This window comes from Lolium perenne, chromosome 2 (genome assembly GCF_019359855.2).
Source record: "Lolium perenne isolate Kyuss_39 chromosome 2, Kyuss_2.0, whole genome shotgun sequence".
Classification (NCBI taxonomy): domain Eukaryota; kingdom Viridiplantae; phylum Streptophyta; class Magnoliopsida; order Poales; family Poaceae; genus Lolium; species Lolium perenne.
Genome location: NC_067245.2, coordinates 211,511,689 through 211,534,761, shown reverse-complemented (window position 1 = coordinate 211,534,761; position 23,073 = coordinate 211,511,689). Strand labels below are relative to the sequence as shown.

The window sequence follows — 23,073 nt, the reverse complement described above, 5'->3', positions numbered from 1 at the left end:
AAAGGTCTACCAAAAATGATAGGACAATACTTACTAGCAGCAGAACCAAGTACCAAAAAGTCAGCAGGGTATTTAATCTTACCACATAGAACTTCCACATCTCGAACAATACCAATTGGAGAGATAGTTTCTCTATTAGCTAGCCGAATAACCACATCAATATCTTCAAGTTCACAAGAACCAATTTCGTGCATAATCTCCGTGTAGAGCTCATAAGGAATAGCACTAATACTTGCACCAATATCGCATAAACCATAATAGCAATGATCACCAATTCTAACAGATAGCATAGGAACACTCGTTTTTCTAGACTTATTAGGATGTGAAACAATATTAGAAGCATCTTCATAGAAAATAATATGACCATCTTCCACATTTTCAGTCACAAGATCTTTAACTATTGCAACAGCAGGTTCAACTTTTATTTGCTCTTCAGGTTCTATAGGTTTCTTTTCACTTTTATTAACCACACTATTTATAACAGAATACTCCTTCATTTTAGCAGGGAAAGGAGTTTTTTCAATATAAGCTTCAGGAATAACATGATCAACAGTTTCAATTACAACACATTTATTTATAGAAGAATCAATTTTATCTTTATACGGTTCATGATACTTATCAAAATTCTTCTTAGGCAATTCATAATGAGAGGCAAAAGCTTTATAAAGATTTGCAACGACTTGAGAATCAAGACCATAAGTAGCACTAATATTACGAAATTTATCGGTATCCATAAAAGCTTCAATGCATTTATAATCATAATTTATACCTGTCTCTCTATCTTTGTCGTTCTCCCATCCTTCAGTATTCTCCTGGATCCGATTAAGAAGGTACCTTTTAAACTCTTCTTTGTTGCGTGTAAATGATCCAGAACAAGAAGTATCCAGCAAGGTCTTGTCTTGAAAAGAAAGTCTTGCATAGAAATAATCAATGATAATATTACCAGGAAGCTCATGAATGGGGCATTTGAGCATTAAAGACTTCAATCTCCCCCACGCTTGGGCAATACTCTCTCCATCATGAGGCCAGAAATTATATATGCGCTTCCGGTCTTTGTGAATTTCACTTGGAGGATAGAACTTAGAATAAAATCGGGGCACAATATCATTCCATTCAAGAGAATCCCCATCATCCAGTAATTTATACCAATGCGCCGCTTTACCAGACAGCGATATAGAGAATAGCTTCTTCCTCACTTCATCCATAGCAATACCTGCACACTTGAATAAACCGCATAATTCATGTAAGAACAGTAAATGATCTCCAGGATGGACAGTTCCATCCCCTGTATAACGGTTATCCACAACACGTTCAATAATTTTCATAGGTATTTTGTATGGTCCTTCTTCCTCACCTGGCGCCTCATCCACTACCTTTGCAGTAGTAGTAGATTTTCCAAATAAAAATTCAAGAGAAGATCTCTCCATAATGAATTATAGCAGCAGGCAGGAATAAAATCAGCACTAACAGTAAAAGTTTCCCTTACCAATTCCACTTACCAATAGCGCTTCACTCCCCGGCAACGGCGCCAGAAAATAGTCTTGATGACCCACAAGTATAGGGGGTGTATCGTAGTATTTTCGATAAGTAAGAATGTCGATCCCAACGAGGAGCAGAAGGTGTTGACAAGCAGTTTCGATGAAGGATTCACTGTAAATGCTCACAGACAAGTATTCAGGGGGTTTTGATGTAGCAGATGAATAAAGTACGAGTAAGTAAAGTGCGAGAGAAATAATTGCAGCGAGTGGCCCAATCCTTTTTAGCACAAAGGACAAGCCGGTTTGTTTACTTATAATGACCAAACGTTCTTGAGGACACACGGGAATTTAGTCTAGTGCTTTCGCTTCATACAGCTGATTAATCTTCATTGTTTTGATAAGTGTTGTGTGGGTGAACCTATGCTAATGCACCGCCCTTCCTAGGACTAATACATACTTGTGATTATACCCCTTGCAAGCATCCGCAACTACAAGAAAGTAATTAAGATAAATCTAACCACAGCCTTAAACTCTGAGATCCTGCTATCCCTCCTGCATCGATATACCAACGGGGGTTTAGGTTTCTGTCACTCCGGAAACCCTGCAATTGGCAAACGAATACAAGATGTATTCCCCTAGGCCCATAAAGGTGAAGTATCATGTAGTCGACGTTCACATGACACCACTAGAAGAATAACACCACAACTTAAATATCATAACATTGAATATTACTCAACCATAATTCACTACTAACATTTAGACTTCACCCATGTCCTCAAGAACTAAACGAACTACTCACGAGACATCATATGGAACATGATCAGAGGTGATATGATGATGAATAACAATCTGAACATAAACCTTGGTTCAATGGTTTCACTCAATAGCATCAATAACAAGTAGAAATCAATACCGGGAGAGTTTCCCCTATCAAACAATCAAGATCCAACCCAAACTGTTACAGCGGTGACGAGGTGCAGCGGTGGAGACGGCGGTGATGATGATGGAGATGATGGTGATGGTGATGGAGATGATGTCCAGCTCGATGACGGTGACGATGGCGTCGATTTCCCCCTCCGGGAGGGAATTTCCCTGGCAGATTTCAGCCTGCCGGAGAGCTCGTTTCTCTCTGGTGTTTTCCGCCCCGCAGAGGCGGCTGTGACTCTTCGCAACTATCCTCTGGAGCTTAGGTTTTCGGGACGAAGATGTACACGAAGGAGAGGAGGCCAGAGGGGGCTGTGGGCCCCCTCCCCACATGGCGGCGCGGCCAGGGCAGGGCCCGCGCCGGCCTAAGAGGGGGTCCATGGCGGCCCTCCTCGGCTCCTCCTTTTGGCTCCCTTCGTCTTCTGGAAAAATAGGATTTTTCATATAATTTCCGTCAATTGTTGATCTTCCGAAATATTGCATTCTGACGGCGCTTTTTTCCAGCAGAATCCTGACTCCGGTGCGTGATCCTCCAATAATCCTAAAACATGCAAAATAGATGAAATAACATAAGTATCACCTCTAAATATGAAATATATCAATGAATAACAGCAAATTATGATATAAAATAGTGATGCAAAATGGACGTATCACATTACTGTTGCCGATCAACGTCTTCGGACTTTCCGGGACACCTCAACATTATTGGCGTCGTTGGTGGGAACCTCGCCTTCAGAAGCAATGGGGCTATCGGGGCAGGTGTAGAAGAACATGCCCCCAACAAGACTGGAGCAGAACTCCCAATCCCCACCGGGAAGGATGGATTGTAGTATTCTTGCGTATTCGAGGAAGAGCTTCTATGCCCGGGGTTCCTGCGGCTCCAAAAGCACAAGTCCTCAAGTTCTTTGTATAGAACTCAGCGGTTTCTTCGGTGCGTGGGAGCCTCATGGGTTCTTGGAGGCACCAAGGCCGTAGGTGGATGCGGCAGTGCAGTTCGCCTCATGGATGATGTGGGTGCTTCCCTCAACGGTTGCACCTGAAGTTGGTCCCCACGCCTAACAGGTGATGAATGTCGAGGAAGAAGTGGAGCTCGTGGAGGATCCCGGGGTCTCCAGGTAGAGTGGGACGAGGGTTCCTTCCGTCCTCTTGGTGACGTGATGACTGGTTCCAACGTGGGGGCATGTTAGGATGCCCCCATTGAACGTATCGGGTGGGTGAAGCTTGTCGCCGAGGACCTAAAGTTTGGCGTTCATGTTGAGGACGATGGCTAGGGGTATGGCGCCTGTTCCTTCCCCCCAGCTTCCGCTGATGAAGAACTTGGCGCTCCTTGCTCATGGAGCCGCCTTTGGAGATGGTCCATATGCTTCTGTAGCCGATGGAACTCCTGCCGCAGGTCCTCTCCGCATGGTCCAGGCGCCTCGTTCCGAATAACGGCGAACCTGTTGTCGTTGCGGATGGGCTGGTCGTTGATCATCGAAGTGTGGAAGCATGGTGCGCACATGCCTCCCCGAACATCTTCGGAGTTGGTGTAGGCCGTATAGTCTGGCAGAACAGGCTCTTTGCAGGAGCACCGTTTCCAAAACTCCTTCATTATGGCTCGTCCCACTACCTCCTTGACTCTTGATGTATCTCTCGCCCTTTCATCAGGGAGCAAGTCACCCGCGAGCACCTTATCTGCGAGGTCCTTAGCGCCGAAGGACCAATCCTACTCTAGCATCGTGTTCTGAGTGATGCGAGAGCTCATTTGTTGGTGGAGTCGTTGTACCTTGTAGTACTTCCTCCTGTAGTTGCGTAGTGGATGCGGGCTATCAGATGAACGTGCGTCCGTCACCAGCCTCCACAAATTCTGCGAAGCATCCTCCAAGCCTTTGAGGAGCTCCACTTCGGTGCGCCAAGTCGTTGTAGGGGCGCGAAGTGACGCCGCACCCGCCTTTTTGCTTGCGGCCTTGGCTTGGAGGCGTTGAGAGGCCTCCGCATCGCCATTGACGCTGGCCCTAATTGACTCCTTCAACAGGGCGGGTGCCTCGAGCATTAGCTCGCGACGCTCCTTCTGTGTCGTGGCGGATGCCCGCCTTTGTGCCTTCTTGGATTGCACGGTTTGGAACTGCGCTGGCTCCTGGGCTTGGTGCATGTAGGTCTTGGCGTCATGCGTGATGGCGACCATGGGAGGCAGCTTGGATCCAAAGTGGATCACCCAAGGCTCCGAGGTGTTGGCGCGGGACAGTCCTCCATTATGAAGAAGATTCTTGATCAGCGGAACTCCACGCTGGTGGCTTCTCATGGAGGATGTTGTGGATTGGATGAACTGGCGAAGACGACTTTGACGACCTCAGCGAAGCGAAGATGTGAGGAGAACCACGTCCCACCGGGCGTGCCAATTTGTTTGACACGAGAAAAACGTCCGTGAAAGACAGACGCGCTACGTTGAGGGGGAGGATGGTAGCGAGTTTCTCTCATGCGCCGTGGTAAAATAAAGAAGTGCGGGCGTGCCAGTGTACCGTAGTACACAAGAAAAAGATAGGGAAGCATGCATTTCATTAATCTCTCTTGGAGAAACAAAGTACAAGTTCCCGAATACAAAGCGCTCCGTGGCCTGCTCGCGCGGCCAGCCTGACTATGGCGATCGCGATCTCCTGGTTCCCGGGGCCTCGGAAGGCACCTGGTTAATTATTCCCGCGGGTTACACCGCGAGACACCTCCGATTAAGCCGTGTGGTCGTCTTCGTCGTCTTCGCTTCGCGTTCTGCATGCATGATGTGGTGGTGGTGTGTGTGTGGGGGCGGCGGCAGAGCCCGTGTCCTCGTCGGTACACGCGCCGCAAGTAGCGTGGCCTTTGCTTCGGCCACGCCCGCCCTCGCCGCCGTGCCTCGTCGGTCTTGACGGTGTTGATGTAGTTGGAGTTGAAGTAGCATGGGTCCGCTCAGCTGGGACTTCTCGATGACCAGCAGCCTCGTCGGGCTGCGCAAGGGGTATGCCTCGCGGGAGTAAAATGATGGAGGAGACCGGCGTCGGTGTGAAAACCAACGCACGCACGTAAGTCGGTGTAGCCGATGTGGTTGGCGCCTCGTCCTTAGCCTGATGCCAAGTTTATGGCGGTCGGCGTAGTCAAGGACGCCGTCTCACGGGCTCGCCATGAGCGGTATCATTGGGGGCGCCACCCCACACGACGGCAGCCCTGGCATGGATGTTATCGTCGCGACAAAGTGTGGTTGCCCGTCTTCAGCCGCCTCCGTGGGGCTAGCAGCGTGAGAGTCGCCACGCCTTAGGTAGCTCTCAGGTTGGCGGTGATATGCTCAGGTCGCATCTCATGGGCAGCCAACTGGAGCAGACGTGTGGCTTGAGCAAGTGCACCAGCCAGGCGTGCCGCTGTATTATCATACATGTACGTGCTACCATGTGCAGCTCCGGGACATCATGCTTGCGCGTCCCGGTACATGCACGTCCAAGCCACTTTGTCCGGCTCTGTCTTTCATTGATGCTTCCGCCATGGTGGTCGTGTCCTCCGGAGTTTTTTTTTTTTTTTTTTTTTTTTTTTTTTGAACACATAAACCTTCATTGATTTAACAACAACGTACATGTACAATCTTGCATTGCATGATGCATGAAACTGCAGCTATATCTGCATTTAGGCAAGTGTCTGTGCCTGAATCTAAACACCTGTAGCTAAAAGATGTATTCTGAATCTTCAGCGCCAACTTGGCTTGATGATGAGCCCTGAAATTATAACCTCTGTTGATATGATATATCATAGAAGAATCAAAGGCCGTTGAAGAAGCAATTTGAGCGAGTTGTGGTCTGATGGACCAGTGTCCAGGAACACGCAGCATGTTTTGCGATGATGCCGCAGTCGCCAATGTCGCACAGTCTGTCAAGAAAGTAGCCTGCTGGATGTGAAGTGTTTCTGCGATCCGGGATGCTAACATCAGACTGAATGCCTCAGCTTGAATAGCAGATGTTGTTGGAGGGGATATGGCTGAGATGGAAAGCTCAGAGCAACTTCGATCGCCTCCAAGCTTTATGTAAATACCTAAGCCAGCAGCCACCGGACTTCCATCTGGATGTGGAGACCAAGCTGCGTCCGAAAAGATGATGGGACAAGAGATGGTGGATATGTTATTGATTGTTCTTCCCAGCGAGGGTGCTATCTGTTGGTCGGCATGACCCTGTCTTTGCTGTCCTTGCATAGAAGCATGTTGCAGCACCCTAGAGTTTGAAGAGCGGGCTGTATCGCCAATCTGAGAAGAAACTTTTGATTCCATATTGGAGCCCTGCATGATCGCCATCGCTGCAGCATGAACTTGAGAAGGGGTACTTAATTTCCTGCAAAAACGAGCATCGTTTCGAGCTTTCCAAATACACCATAAGAACGTATATAGAGAGCTTATGCTTATTTGTGGATGATGAGAAGTAAGCAGGGCTTGGATCATTTGTGGGATCGAATAATGGTGTTGGGCTAAAAATTCAGTTTTAATATACCAAGGATGACTGTACCAGGCTGCTTTAGCAAAAGGGCATAAGAAAAAGAGGTGCATTTCATCCTCTAGTTTTCCACAATAGGGGCAATTTTCACTTATGTGTTTGGAGTACTTACCTGCTCTTTTACCTGTGCTTAGTGCATTCCTGAGAAGTCTCCAGGCAAAAGTTTGGATCCGTGGCGCCATCTGTTTCTCCTTCCACACCTGGTCCAGTAAAGCTATAACATGTGGAGGAACAATCTTTGGTCTCTGACTTGGAGGAAGCTGGAGATTATTAAAGCAGTGTTTGTATGCACTTTTGGGAGAAAATTGTCCTGTAGGGGTTAGTTTCCACACAAGAATATCCTGACCAGCAGTTTCAATAATTGGAGTTTGAAGAATCGACATAGATACTACAGGACTAAACAAAGAGTTTATTAAGTTGACATTCCAACATTTTTGTCCAGTGATCCAAAGGTCTTTTACTTGAGCAGGATAAGAAAAAGGTTGTTGTTGAATTATGAGATTATCATAAATTCCTTCCCAACCCTGAAACCAAGGCGTGCTCCAAACTGAACTATTGCCGTCAACAATTTGATAAGTTATTGCTGAAACAAGTAGTGGTCTCACCTTTAAAACCGCTGTCCAGAAGGCAGATTTCGACCCATTAGATTTTGCTCTCCATATAGATGTGTCGTGATGATACTTAGCTTTCAGAATTTGAGCTAACTGACTCTGAGGTTCCTTTGCAAGCCTCCATGCTGCAGAGAGTATAAGCCCTTGATTGATCGCCTGCAAATTCCTTATACCTAGACCACCTGCTTTTTTGTCAGTGCATATATCCGCCCATGCTCTTAGACACAAGCTTTTTATCGTTTGGTCTTCCTGTACACCTGTCCACCAAAAGTTCCTTATAATAGCCGTTAGTTTTGTTAGGAATTTTTTTGAGAAAAGGATATTTGACATGTAGTATACAGGTATAGAGGCAAACACAGATTTGATTAGAGTGAGTCTAGCTGCATGGGATAAACGGTTGGCTTTATAGTTGGAAAGCTTTGATTTGAATTTGTCGTAGATAAAAGCATAAGCTGCAGATCTGTCTTTTGCAGGCAGAATGAGAGGGTGTCCCAAATGAACAAAGGAGTTATCAATATTGGGAGCTGGAAAAATTCTTTTAATATTGACTCGATCTGGAGGAGGAACGTTTTTGCTAAAAAGAATACCAGACTTGTTCCAGTTAGGGATTTGACCCGAGTCCTGACAAAATTGATTTAAAATGTTCGAGATAGTTTGAACTTCTTGCACGTTAGCATTGCCGCAAACGATAAGATCATCTGCAAACATTAATGAGTGAACAGGAGGGCAACCTGGTCCAAGAACAATACCTGAGAGCTGGTTTGCTTGCAAGGCGTCCTGCAACTTCAAAGATAGTTCGTTAACTGCAAGGACAAAAAGATACGGCGACAAAGGACAACCCTGTCTGATACCTCTGGAGCTTGTAAATTTCGCGTAAGACTGACCATTTATAATTACTGAAAAAGTCGGTGAGGAGATGCAAGCAAGCACAAGTTTTATAAAATGACCGTGAATACCTTTGCGTGCAAGAGCTGAAGTAATACAATTCCACTCTATTCGATCAAAAGCTTTAGCTAGGTCAATTTTTAGCATAAAGTCATGGCTTTTCCAAGATCCAAGAGAGAAAGAATGAGCTATCTCTTGTGCCACAATAATATTGTTGGTAATGCGCCTACCTTCAATAAACGCTTGTTGAGAGGGGTGAATGTAATCAGGGAGATGCATTTTGAGCCTATTAGCCAAAGATTTTGCGATAACTTTATAGATGACATTACATAAGCTAATGGGTCTGAAGTCAGAGGGAACAAGGCATTGGAGTTTTTTGGGGATAAGAGCAATTTGAGTATCATTTAGATCTGGTGGGAGAATACCTGAGTTGTAGAAACTCGTAACTATATTTGTTACATCATCTCCTATCCATTCCCAGGCTGAAATATAGAAACCAACATTAAAACCATCTGGTCCCGGTGATGCATTTCTTCTCATGTCCTTGAGTATTCCTAATATTTCCTGCTTGTCTGGAACAGAGTAGGTGAAGTCATCTGCATGATTTTGTAAATTCATATTTGGGATATAAGTAGCATTGTTACTAAAAGTGGAAGTAAAGATGGAGCGGAAATAGTGAACAAATTCATTTGCAATATCATTTGGATCAAACAGGTCATTGCCATGAGCATCACGAATCGATACAATACGATTCCTTCGCTTACGTTTCTGAACCACATTATGAAAGTAAGCCGTGTTTCTATCCCCATGGGTCGCCCAATGCTTTTTTGCGCGTTGTCGATAATATTCAGTAAGCTTGGTCAGAGTTACCTCATATTGGGATACCAGTTTAGCTTCAAGGTTGTGGTCCTGCTGGTGCACCGGCTGCATTTGAATGTCATTGATCTGGTTTTGTAAGGAATCAAGCTGTTGTTGGATCGGCTTCTTCTTCTTACACCATTTTTTCAAAGTACCTGCAAGGTTAGATGATCTAGCATGGAAAGATTTATTCACAGTAGAAGACCAAGCATTTTTTGCAACACTTTGAAAATCATCTTCAAAAGTCCACCAATTTTCAAATTTGAAAGTTAGTCTTGGTTTTTGGAATTTTGACTCAGTAGAGATAAGAATAGGAGCATGATCGCTGAGCATGATAGGTAAATTGAAAACATTTGTATTAGGATAAAGAGCACACCATTCTGCATTTGCAAGACAACGATCTAGTCTCTCAAAAATAGGAGTAGAAGAAAACCTTTTGTTCGTCCAAGTATAGGCTGGACCACTATAACCTAAATCAAAAAGACCACATTGCTTGATGAAAGTATTAAAAGCACGCATACGGTTCCTATTAACATTGATAGAGGTAGTATCATTATCACACAAGATGTCATTCAAGTCACCTAAACAAACAATTGGCTTGCCCAGATTATCATTGACAAAGCTAGAAATGTGATCCCAAATCATATTAGTAAAACGATGGTGTGGATCCCCATAGACACAAGCCAGAACAAACTCAACATTAGTAGGAACATGTTGAACAAGTGCAAGGATAAGATATCTATTAGAGAACTTAATTGTCAGAGAAACTTCATCAGTCCACATCAACCAGAGACCGCCGGAGAGCCTTTCCGAGGGCACTACAAAGCTATCAGCCATATTGAAACGAGCCTTCAACTGAGAAGCAGTGCATTTAGATGATCTAGTTTCTGAAACAAAAGTTACCTGGGCCCCTGTGGAATACATCAATCTGGCTAGATACTCCATTTTTCTGGAAGTGTGAAGGCTCCGTCCCTTACCCCTGCAATTCCATCCGACGAATTTCAAGGCCGCAGTAGGAGGTGCCACTGTACGTGCGTCACTAACAGCAAGATGCAGCCCTGCTCCAGTATTCACATGGCCATAATTAGAAGCAGCGAGTGGAGACCTACTTCTGGAAATATGTTGTAAGTTTGCACTCATGGAGATTCGTGGAAGGGGAAAACGCACAGAAACCAGAAGAAAAAACTAGAGAGGCAAGATGCTTCGGAACAAAAAACTACAGATTGAGACAACAAGGAGAAGAGAGAATCTATGGATGGTGGAAGGGGAACACCGTGGCGAAAGCGGCGAACAAAAACAGCATCGGCGGCTGAAGATAAGCTAGCTAGGGTTTCCTTGAGGGTGGGGAAATTGAAGAATAGGGGAGAGCCGACGAGGAAATCACTAGGGGGATAGAAGGGGATGGAGCTGATCTGAGAATAGAAGGAAGAATCTGGAGGAAGGAGAGCGGCATCAACGCCAATCACCGGCATGTAGCCAAAGTCGCCATGGCGGCTCTTCTTAGACAGAGTCTAACCTCCGTCTGTCAGCGGCGAGCATGACCAATGCATGCCAAGGACGAGAGGGCCGTGAGTCGCGTGCTGGCGGGTGCCAACATGGCACCGTGTTGCGTACCAACAGCCTTGGCACGGACATTGTCATCGCGCCTTGCGGGGTCGTGGACATGGCGTCGTGCTGCATGGCGGCAGCCTTGGCACGGACTCGTCGTCATCGCGCCTCATGGTGTGATGAAGATGATGGCGCCGCTGCATGCCGGCATGCCTTGCGTGGATGTCGTCGTTGCACCCCGTGGGCGTCGTGGAGAGGGCGCCGCGATTCACGCCGACAGCCTCCTCACGGGTGTCGCCCTCGTCATGGTGGATGGCACCGGGCTGTAAGCCGGCAACCTCGACGTCGTCGTCGGTGGCATGGTGTAGAGTTGAAGATGGCGTCGCGCTGCACGCCGGCAACCTGAGGGCGTTGTCGTCGCGCCCCATAAGTGTGGTGGTGATGGCGCCACGCTGCACGCCGGCAGCCTCGGCACGGACATCGTCGCCGCGCTTCACGGATGTGGTGTTGATGGCGCCGCGCTGCACGCCGGCAGCCTCGTCAAGGTCGTCGTCGTTGCACCTCGCGGGTGCCATGGCGTTGGTGCCGCGCTGCACGCCGGCAGCCTCGTCAAGGTCGTCGTCATCGCGCCCCACAGGTGCCATGGAGATGGCGCCGCGCCGCATGGTGGCAGCCACATCACGGAAGTCGTCGTCGTATCTCGCGGGAGCAGTGTTGATGGTGCCATGCTACGCGCCGGCAGCATCGTCGCGGACGTTCACGCCTCATGGGGATGAAGATGGCGCCGCGCAGCACGCCGGCAGCCCCGTCACGGACGTCGCCGTCGCGCCTCACGGGTGGTGAAGATGGCGCCGCGCTGCACGCCGGCAGCCTCCTTGCGGCATCGTCGTCGCGGCTTGTGGTGGTGTTGATGGCGCCGCGCAGCAGCCGGCAGCCTCGTGGCGAGCGTCGTTGTCGCTGCGGCGGATGGCGCCGGGCTGAGCCGGCAGCTCTCGCGCGTGTACTTCGTTGTCGTCCGCGGCAGATGTCGTTGATGGCGCCGTGCAGTAGCCGACAACCTCGTCGCGGGCGTCGTCATCGCTGCGGCAGATGGCGCCGGGCTAAGCCGGCAGCTCCGGCGCGTGTGCTTCGTTGTCGTCTGCGATCGTGCAAGACGAGAGCGAGCGACACCAGTCGGCGAGTATGCTGCATGGAGAGGGAGAGTTAACCGTAATTCTCACCGTTTGGGAACGCCGGCGTCGTCGTCTCCATGGCCTTCTCCTTGCTCGAGAGCTGCCTCCGGCTGGGCGTCTTCAGGGGCGAGACCTGGGCGAGAGTTCTCGCCTCCGTGGTCTTATCTCCGTCTTGTTCTCTGGCTGCTGCATCTGGTTAGATGGGATGGCCTCCGGGCTCCGGCTGTGTCTCCTTGCCTTCGTGTTAGTTGTCGAATGCTTTTATAGGCAGAGCGGACCAGAGAATGGATAGCGATCGCGCCATCTTGACGCTGGGACGCGTTTTCGCTCTCCAGGAAAATCGTAGCCGGCCGAACGTCCCAATGCTAGCTTCAAAATATCTGGTGTAGACGTGCAGGTCTCCGCGAGTACGCGCGAACTAGCCGACGCGTACATATGGATGTACGTACCCCGGAGCTTGTACTGCAAAATACGTTGGTTAATAAAATCAGCTGTCTTCTCTATCTTCAACTTGCTTGGCTCCTCTGGACGTGCCAGTGCTATGTACTTGGACGTGCCAGTGCTATGGACCGAGTAATCTGCTTCATGCATTCATGCATCCATGTACACAGCTTGCTTGTTTAGTACCAGTTAATTAAACCGTCATGACTTGCACAAAATTGCGTCGAACACCGGATGTTACCATCTCGCTCGCCTGCTGCGGCTACGGCGGCGGTGTCCTCCCTTGGCGCGCGAGAGGGGTGGAGAGGTGGGAGAAAGAGGAGGGGCTTAGAACGGCATCGGGGCAGATCTCTGTGGCATATGGGGCTAGGGTTTTCTACGGAAAGTCGGGGAGGAACTGGGCCTTGGGCCTTCAACTTTTCTCCAGATTAACTGACGAAATGAGAAATTCTGGGCTGGCCCTGCATTTCTTCTTTTCATTTGTATACCAGTATTTGTAGGCTGTATACCAAGATTATATACTATTAAAAAAAGTAAAATGCACCCGCTTGATACATGAAGTTTTTTTTTGCGAATAGGACACTGGTATTAAAAGAAACATCGAACGGTACAAAGCAGCCCAAGAAAAACGAAAATTACAACGAGATCTTTAAGAAGTCCTTCATCTTCAACCTCCAGACCGTGTCGACAGCGCGCCGCCGCTGCCGCTCCTTCCTAAGTCGGCCTAACGTTGTTGTCTGCGGACGGGAAGTCGCCAAACGGATCAAAAAGAACACATCCGTCTCGGAGATGGAGAAGTAGGATGAACTGCCGATAAAGCTCTCATGATCGGAAGATCCCCATAGGCAAACGAAGGCCACAGAGGCGGCTAGATCAGAGGAGGCCACCGACTGGAGGAAGAGGAACCCTAATCGCCTGACGATCCCCTACACGTCCTTATGAGATATAGATTGATATTTTGCTTGATACATGAAGTTGCATAAAAGATTGTACCCAAAAATTATTTTGTATACGGAGATTGTTTTGAACATAAGTTTTAAAGCTCTGTTCGGTCTTTAACCTTATTTTTTTATGTTGCATAAAATTTTCACCTCGTGCTGGCATGCCAAAAGTGATATGAGATTTGTAAACCCAAATTTACGGCAATATTGTAAAAATCGACGCATAAAGAGAGTGTACCAATATGCAAACTTCCATGTTAAATATGTACAACCTCGATTTCAAATTAGTACAGCATCTTATAATTTGGAAGAGATGGAGTAATTATGTAGTACTGTCAAGTGTCTTGTCTCCATAGCGAAGTCAGCCGGATTATTTAGATGAGCACAGCAAGCTACTACTATCCCGAAGTGCAAATCTGGACACTGATGATCGATCATTACACGTGAGAGTACACGAGTCTGAACAAATGGTGGAGCCAGGAAAAATTTATGGAGAGGGCGACCAAACAAGAGAACTCTTGTCCTAAATATTTGCTAAGATCTTTTTGAAATTGGGCGGTAATTTTTTCCTAATTTCAATGATTATGCTGTCATTTTTATGACGAACCATCAAAAACTGAGGAAGACAAAGCTGCTGATGCATGCGTACAACGGTGCAAGAATGAGACAAGTGGTGTGTCGCTCTTGTACATTTTCGAATGAAATATGTTAGGAGTTTGACTCATACGATCCTCTGTGAACATATTGTATTGTTGTCCATTGTAACCGAGGACCTAACTTGGCATAACACAAATTTTACATACGGAGAAGGAGATCCTAATATAACCAATATTGAACATGACACTGAATTGAACATGATACTGTAATTTAATGAGTCTGGGTATGTGGAGTGGTTGATAAGATTTTATCTTAACATCGCCACATAATTTAGATATAGAGACAAAAAATGATGTACAATGGTTTATCTTTTGATCTTATCTTCAGTAACCAAACATCCGTGAGAGAAATTGTGTTAAGAGATTAACTCTTAGTTAAGAGAAGGCAAACCTTTTTCCGACAATCTCTCCTCCAACTCAGACATTTATTTTACGTGACAGTGTTAAGATATCACAATTGTACATACTAAACTGGGTGAATATGACAGGTCTGCATACTAAAGTGGGTCTGGGCGACTAATCTGGGGAGATATTTTCAGAAAGAATGAAAATTTAAAAAAAAATCGTCAAATGAGTCACTATAGTCTAGTGCATTGTACTGTGTCAGAATATAAAAGGAAAATTCGCTTAAATGAGTCAAGTAGTCAACCTGAGTCCAGCCCAGCCCAGCCCAGCCCACTATGAGATGGTGGCACAATGAGAGACACTGACGCGTGGGGACACTTCATTTTGCTCATCAGCAAGGTTGGGCCAGACCAACGCAAATTTTCACGATTCTCCCAATCTCACAAATCCTCACCGGCGGCGATCCCTTTTTTCCCTTCGCCGCCGCGGCGCCATGCTCCGCCTCCGCAGCTGTGTCCTAACCCACCTCCTCTCCTCTCCCTCCGCCTCTCCAAGTCCATCCTCTCTCCACCGCCTCATCTCCGCCGCCGCGCCCGCCGTTTCATCAAACCCTGGCTTCGCTGTGGAGGACTACCTCGTCGCCACCTGCGGCCTCACCCGAGCGCAAGCCCTCAAGGCCTCCACGAAGCTCTCCCACGTGAAGTCCCCCTCCAAACCCGACGCCGTCCTCGCCTTCCTCGCCGGCCTCGGCATCTCCAGCGCCGACGTCGCCGACCTCGTCGCGAAGGACCCCCTGTTACTCTGCACCAGCGTGGACAAGACCCTGGCCCCCAACGTCGCGGATCTCACCGGCCTCGGTTTCTCGGTTTCCGAGATCGCACGCCTCGTCTCGATCGGCCGCGCCGGATTCCGCCGTAGATCCATCGTCTCCAAGCTTCACTACTACCTGCCCCTCTTCGTCTCCATCCAGAACCTCCTACGAGCATTGAAGTTCAACGACAATATCCTCAAATACGGACTCGAGAGGAGTCAGAGGGCAACTAAGCTTAACCTCGCGGTCCTGCGGGAGTGCGGGCTTAGTGTTTGCGATATTGCCAAGCTGTTCATCGCGGTGCCATGGATGCTCACCGCCAGCGTGGAACGCGTCCGGGCAATTGTGGCGTGCGCAGACGGTGTAGGTGTGCCTCGTGAATCTCGGATGTTCAGACACGCGCTGCACGCTGCTGCATGCCTGGGCAAGGGGAAGATCGCCGACAAAGTTGAGTTCTTGAAGAAGACGTTTAGGTGGTCGGATGCTGAGGTGGGAATCGCTGTTTCCAAGTTGCCATTTGTGCTGTTGAGGTCTAAGGAGGCGCTGCAGAGCAGGTCAGAGTTCCTCATCTCGAGTTGGGGTTGGAACCGGCATACATTGCTCATCGGCCGGCAATGCTCTCTTATAACTTGGAGGGTCGTCTCAGACCTCGCTACTATGTCGTGAAGTTTCTCAAGGAGAACAAATTGCTAGAGCGCGACCGGGACTACTATGGCACAGTCACAATCAGCGATAAGGTATTCATGGAGAAGTTCATACACCCTCACAAGGAAGCTGCCCCACACCTCGCTGAAGACTATGCAGCAGTTTGCAGTGGGGAAGTGCCCGCTAGATTCATATTTGCATGAACCAAGAACAGGGTATTGATTTTGAATATGCCAGCTGAACACGAACGATTTCAGTCTGCATCGTAAGCTCGTACTTCATGTTTGTTGTCTGCTACTGTATGTATGCTAAATTCTAATTTTGTGGTTGCTAACTTCTGATGAAACTGATACTCCATTCTTTGATGGCATGGTTATGAAGTTGTTCGTCCTCATGTCATGTTGTCGAGAAAGTATGAGATCAGGCATTCCTTCGATACATTGAAATACTATTTTCAGTTTAGTAGGTTGTCCCTAGCAAGAATTTTGGTATTTTTACTAGCACATAATAATAAGCTAATGTTTCTCAGCCATCCTTGCAATGACAAGAGATGATAAAAGTGGTGTGATTTTCCTCGTCAATATCAACAAATCAATAGACAAGCATGGCCTATCTAGTTCACAAGCTACCACATCCTGTATTTGGCACCTTAGAGTGTTTTGCCGAACTGTCATTTTAAATTTCAGTATGCAAGGATTTCCACCCTGCTAACCAATTAAATTGGCCCTGTCAATTATTTCATAGTCATACATGTAGCATATCTTCTAGTCCAAATTCTGTGCTTGATGGGTAATGAGAATATGTCCAATTGCTGATACCTTTAATGTTGGTCCACATGAACTTCTGAATTTCTGTGGTAGGAACAGATGTTTTAATTGTTAGTATTTTTTGTAGCTGAATTAATTTTTTGACTGTCGCACACTTGGTTCTTCATCATATGCTTCCTGGCTCACACTTTTCATGTGAGAATTGAGATAAACCTTGGAGATCTATGCGCATCTACACATGATTGCACCTGAGCTTTCTATGGCTCATTACTAACAAATAGAATATGTGAGGTGAGTGCTTTCATGTTAGTGGGGGCATTTCGTTGACTCTTCACCAGTATAGTTTGTTGGTATCACTAGATGTGATCATAGTGTATAATAAGCTCTATCTCTTTTTTGTCAAAAGTTCCTGCTGCTGTACATATCTTTGCCATTTACGTTTGTACCTTATAGTTTCATCAGACCTCCTGTTCCAGCTATTCTAGCTTGTCAAATTGTATGACTACTCATGCGTCGTATCTGCCATGTCTGATGTATTTTGTAAAATGAGTTAGCTAGCTAACTACTACCTCCGTACCGAAATATAAGGTGTTTTATTAAGCTATTTTTGCTCACTAAAACGTCCTATATTTTGTAATAGAGGAAGGATATTTTAACCTAATGTTTGCATACCAAATTATATGACTACTCATGGGATGGGTAAGAAGAAGTTTTGAACAAATTATGCATGTTAAGTACAATGTTCACTTCGACAAAACAGTACCACATCCACATGGCTATAACTGTATAATGATAAATTTGATTTTGTTTTTTGATATTCTGAGAAAGCCCAGCTATTGCAAGGTACACCAAACCTAATGTTCCAAAAAAAAAATACCCCAAGGTACATATGGGACGGGAGGGTCCCAAAGAGCGTCTTTTCTTGGAATTGTGTGTCATGTTAGTTGCTTGCTAGTCCTCCGGTCCTCCCCGGCATACATCTGTGGTTTTCTACATGCTTTGCTATGGGATTACATGTATTATTCCTTTTGTAATGTTCATACACTCTGTTCCATATAGTTTTCATATGACAATATCCCAAAATGAAGAAACCTCGTCAGATCCATATAGGTTAGTCATACAAAATGGCCGTTCATTTTAAGCTGCTCAGGGCACGCCTTGTCAGATTCTCAGAAAGACTGAAAGAGTCACGTCTCGTCAGATTCACAGATAAAAAAGAAGAGCTACGCCTCGTCATGTGAAGTGTGATATTTAAGAAGTGCAACATACCTTGATGAAGCCCGGTAGAATGAGCAAGGCTGAGCACTGATCACAGTGGAACACCACGATAATCATACGGGTAACACAGCATGACTCGACAAATCACAAGTACAACACAGCCATTCAGACACCAGATCGCATAGAAGGTAGCGACTTCTGCGAGTACCTTTTATTCCTTATTATCCCCAACATGGCAGCACTACATCAATGTCTCGACTCTCAACTCACAAAGGCTATATCATTATTTGTATTATAATTTATATGCCCGATGATTTCTATCCCCTATAGAAAGGTGCGCACATCACTCAGCAGCCTTTCCTTTCCGGCGGTTGCTGCCACCTGCAGAGGCTCCCGCGCCTCCCATCTCCACCAGGTAGCAGATCATCGAGTCCACGTCCTCGCCGAATATGCTGTAGGCTTCCATCACTTGGATGTAACTAAAGCCCATTGCTAGGAGCAACTGCATGCTGCGAGTCAGCACGGTGTCTGGGAGTACAAAACAATTCTCACTGCCTTTATCCCCTACCGCGGCCGAACCAGACGACCCACTAACTGCAGAATAGGAAAGCATTCCAGTTTATGGTAAGCAACCAATCAACAAAACATTATGAATTCCTCAGACGACAAGACAAGGTTCTTACTTGCGGCAGAAGAAGATGGCTCTGCCCCTGCTGACATTGATGACTCTCTGAAGTTAACCTGCTGGTGGTTAAGAAATTCTGCCCGAGAGGCCTCCATCACCATCCGCTCTATTTCCTTCTCAGTCAACTCCAGATCAGAGTAGAGCACGCCAGCAAGTATTTTCTGGTGCCATTGCCGGGGAGGTCACCGTTTATTCACTGTTTCACTGCATGTTTACTCGCTGCCATATTTTATTCAGATTGCTATTAACACTCATATACATCCATATTATTTGCATCTCACTATCTCTTCGCCGAACTAGTGCACCTATACATCTGACAAGTGTATTAGGTGTGTTGGGGACACAAGAGACTTCTTGCATTGTGATCGCAGGGTTGCTTGAGAGGGATATCTTTGACCTATTCCTCCCTGAGTTCGATAAACCTTGGGTGATCCACTTAAGGGAAAACTTGTTGTTGTTCTACAAACCTCTGCTCTTGGAGGCCCAACACTGTCTACAGGAAAAGAAGCGTGAGTAGACATCAAGCTATTTTCTGGCGCCGTTTCCGGGAAGGAAAGGTAAAAGGCACTCACACTCCGGTCCCAGGTAACTAAGTTATTTTCTGGTGTCGTTGTAAGTGCTCGAAGCTATTTCCTTTAGATCCTGCAATTGCATCTTTTTGTTTCTTGTTTTTATTTCACTAGTTAGGCATAATGGAAAGCAACATGGAGCTTTTTAATTTATTTCCTGAGTTAAGACATGGATGGTTTAATGCGAAAATTAAAAAACCTAAAACCTATGGAACATATTAGTATGAACGCTTTGAACACCATTGTTGCTAATGATATGGAAAGTTCTAAGCTTGGGGAAGCTGGTTTTGATGAGCATGATATTTTTAGTCCCCCAAGCATTGAGGAGAAAATTTTCTTTGATGATACTTTGCCTCCTATTTATGATGATTATAATGCTAGTAGTCTTTTGGTGCCACCTACTATGGAGAGTAAATTTTATTATGATTATACTATGCCTCCTACACTTGATGAGAATAATAATGATAGCTACTTTGTTGAAGTTGCTCCCACTATTACTAATAAAATTGATTATGCTTATGTTGGGAGTAGTAATTATTCTATGCATGAGACTCATAATAAGAATGCTTTATGTGATAGTTATATTGTTGAGTTTGTTCATGATGCAACTGAAAATCTTTATGAGAGAGGACAATATGGTTGTAGAAGCTTGCATGTTACTAAAACACCTCTCTTTTTGCTGAAAATCTTGAAGCTGCGCTTGTCTAGTCTTTTTATGCTTGTTGCATTATGCTTCATGAATTTGTTTATTAACAAGATTCCTTTTCATAGGAAGTGGGTTAGACTTAAATGTGTTTTGAATTTGGTTTTTGGTGCTCTCTTTTGCTTCAACTCTTATTTCTCGCGAGTGCATCATCAAAATTGCTGAGCCCAACTTAATGGCTATAAAGAAAGCACTTCTTGGAAGATAACCCATGTCTTTATTTTGCTACTGTTTTGTTATCTCTTGGAAGTTGTTACTACTGTAGCAACCTCTCCTTATCTTATTTTATTGCATTTGTTGTGCCAAGTAAAGTCTTTGATAGTAAGGTTGATACTAGATTTGGATTACTGCGCAGAAACAGATTTCTTGCTGTCACGAATTTGGGCAGGGTTCTCTGTAGGTAACTCAGAAAAATCTGCCAATTTACGTGAGGGATCCTCAGATATGTACGCAACTTTCATTCAATTTGAGAATTTCATTTGAGCAAGTCTAGTGCCCCTGAAAAATTCGTCTTTACGGACTGTTCTGTTTTGACAAATTCTGCCTTTTATTTCGCATTGCCTGTTTTGCTATGCTTGATGGATTTTTCGATTCCATTAACTTTCAGTAGCTTTTTGCAATGTCCAGAAGTGTTAAGAACCCTCTAATGAGTTGTTTTGAGTTTGGTGTGGAGGAAGTTTTCAAGGATCAAGAGAGGGAGATGATACAATATGATTAAGAAGAGTGAAAGGTCTAAGCTTGGGGATGTCCCCGTGGTTCACCCCTGCATATTTCAAGAAGACTCAAGCATCTAAGCTTGGGGATGCCCAAGGCATCCCCTTCTTCATCAACAATTTATCAGGTTTCTTCTATTGAAACTATATTTTTATTCCATCACATCTTATGTACTTTACTTGGAGCGTCTGTGTGTTTTATTTTCGTTTTGTTATTTTCATTCTCTGAATAAATATCATGCTTGTGTGGGAGAGAGACACGCTCCGCTGGTTCATATGAACACATGTGTTCTTAGCTTTACTTTTAGTGTTCATGGCGAAGGTTGAAACTGTTTCGTTCATTGTTATATGGTTGGAAACAGAAAATGCTACATGTGGTAATTGGTATGATGTCTTGAATAACTTGATACTTGGCAACTTTTGTGCTCAAATAGATCATGTTTAAGCTCTTGCATCATATACTTTGCACCTATTAGTGAAGAAATACATAGAGCTTGCTAAAATTTGGTTTGCATGATTGGTCTCTCTAAGGTCTAGATATTTTCTAGTAAGGGTTTGAACAACAGGAAAGACAGTGTGGAGTCTTATAATGCTTGCAATATGTTCTTATGTGAGTTTTGCTGTACCGGTTCATATTTGTGTTTGCTTCAAATAACCTTGCTAGCCTAAGCCTTGTATTGAGAGGGATTACTTCTCGTGCATCCAAAATCCTTGAGCCAATAACTATGCCATTTGTGTCCACCATACCTACCTACTACATGGTATTTCTCTGCCATTCCAAAGTAAATTGCTTGAGTGCTACCTTTAAATTTCTATCCTTTGTCTTTGCAATATATAGCTCATGGGACAAATAGCTTAAAAACTATTGTGGTATTGAATATGTAGTTATGTATCTTATTTCTTATTAAGTTGCTTGTTGAGCGATAACCATGTTCCTGGGGACGCCATCAACGCTTTGTTGAATATCATGTGGGTTGCTATGCATGTTCGTCTTATCTGAAGTAAGTGTGATTTATCATGAGTTGAATGGTTTGAGCATGCATATTGTTAGAGAAGAACATTGGGCCGCTAACTAAAGCCATGATCCATGGTGGAAGTTTCAGTTTTGGACAACAATCCTCAATCTCTTATGAGAATATTATTTGTTCTTGAACGCTTATGCATTAAAGAGGAGTCCATTATCTGTTGTCTATGTTGTCCCGGTATGGATGTCTAAGTTGAGAATAATCAAAAGCGAGAAATCCAATGCGAGCTTTCTCCTTAGACCTTTGTACAGGCGGCATAGAGGTACCCCTTTGTGATACTTGGTTAAAACATATGTATTGCGATGATAATCCATGTAAATCCAAGCTAATTAGGACAAGGTGCGGGCACTATTGGTAATCTATGCATGAGGCTTGCAACTTGTAGGATATCTTATACATAACACATATGCTTTATTACTACCGTTGACAAAATTGTTTCTTGTTTTCAAAATAAAAGCTCTAGCACAAATATAGCAATCCATGCTTCCCTCTTCGAAGGGCCTTTCTTCTACTTTTATGTTGAGTCAGTTTACCTACTTCTTTCTATCTTAGAAGCAAACACTTGTGTTAACTGTGCATTGACTCTTACATGCTTGCTTATTGCACTTATTATTTTACTTTATGTTGACAACTATCCATGAGATATACATGTTACAAGTTGGAAGCAACTGCTGAAACTTAATCTTCCTTTGTGTTGCTTCAATGCCTTTACTTTGAATCTATTGCTTTATGAGTTAACTCTTATGCAAGACTTATTGATGCTTGTCTTGAAAGTACTATTCATGAAAAGTCTTTGCTATATGATTCAGTTGTTTAATCATTGTCTTTACCATTGCTTTGAATCACTTCATTCATCTCATATGATTTGCAATAGTATGATCAAGATTATGTTGGTAGCATGTCACTTCAGAAATTTATCTTTTATCGTTTACCTACTCGGCACGAGTAGGAACTAAGCTTGGGGATGCTAATACGTCTCCAACGTATCTATAATTTCTGATGTTCCATGCTTGTGTTATGACAATACCTACATGTTTTGTTCACACTTTATATCGTTTTGATGCGTTTTCCGGAACTAACCTATTGACGAGATGCCGAAGTGCCAGTTCCTGTTTTCTGCTGTTTTTGGTTTCAGAAATCCTAGTAAGGAAATATTCTCGGAATTGGACGAAATCAACGCCCAGCATCTTATAATTCCACGAAGCTTCCAGAACACCCGGGAGGGACCAGAGGAGAGCCACAGGCCCACCACATAGGTGGCCGGCGCGGCCCAAGGGGGGGCGCCCACCTATTGTGTGGCGCCCCCGTCAGCCTTCCGACTCTGCCTCTTCGCCTATAAGAAGCCCCCTGACCTAAATCTTCGAGACGAATAAGCCACGGTACGAGAAACCTTCCAGAGCTGCCGCCATCGCGAAGCCAAGATCTGGGGGACAGAAGTCTCTGTTCCGGCACGCCGCCGGGACGGGGAAGTGCCCCCGGAAGGCATCTCCATCGACACCACCGCCATCTTCATCACCGCCGCTATCTCCCATGAGGAGGGAGTAGTTCTACATCGAGGTTAAGGGCTGTACCGGTAGCTATGTGGTTAATCTCTCTCCCA

The 23,073-nt window shown here is 45.4% G+C and overlaps 1 protein-coding gene, 1 long non-coding RNA gene and 1 pseudogene across 3 annotated transcripts; 1 reads left to right on the top strand and 2 right to left on the bottom strand.

The window, feature by feature from the left end:
* Positions 1-5,977: 5,977 nt before the first annotated feature.
* On the bottom strand, positions 5,978-10,737 carry LOC139836126 (uncharacterized). Of its 2 annotated transcripts, none has more exons than XR_011752343.1 (2): positions 9,247-10,737; positions 5,978-8,972 (listed from the first exon to the last, which is right to left on the bottom strand). It is a non-coding gene; the product is annotated as an uncharacterized lncRNA (long non-coding RNA). The 2 variants fall into 2 exon arrangements; XR_011752342.1 differs by having other exon boundaries at positions 5,978-8,948.
* Positions 10,738-14,714: 3,977 nt separating this feature from the next.
* LOC127334750 (uncharacterized) lies at positions 14,715-16,187 on the top strand (annotated as a pseudogene).
* A 1,755-nt stretch (positions 16,188-17,942) lies between these two features.
* On the bottom strand, positions 17,943-18,602 carry LOC127334754 (OVARIAN TUMOR DOMAIN-containing deubiquitinating enzyme 6-like). The gene is made up of 2 exons (XM_071825167.1): positions 18,462-18,602; positions 17,943-18,372 (listed from the first exon to the last, which is right to left on the bottom strand). The coding sequence occupies exons 1-2, from the start codon at positions 18,562-18,564 to the stop codon at positions 18,122-18,124; spliced, it is 354 nt and encodes a 117-aa protein (XP_071681268.1). The 5' UTR covers positions 18,565-18,602; the 3' UTR covers positions 17,943-18,121.
* Positions 18,603-23,073: the final 4,471 nt, after the last annotated feature.

What these genes read in the sequence shown, in the direction of transcription:
- LOC127334754 (XM_071825167.1), bottom strand. Translation starts at nt 18,564, where the DNA reads ATGGTGATGGAGGCCTCTCGGGCAGAATTTCTTAACCACCAGCAGGTT. An exon ending in GCCATCTTCTTCTGCCGCAA is followed by an intron (nt 18,373 to 18,461) that starts GTAAGAACCTTG and finishes CCTATTCTGCAG; the next exon opens with TTAGTGGGTCGTCTGGTTCG.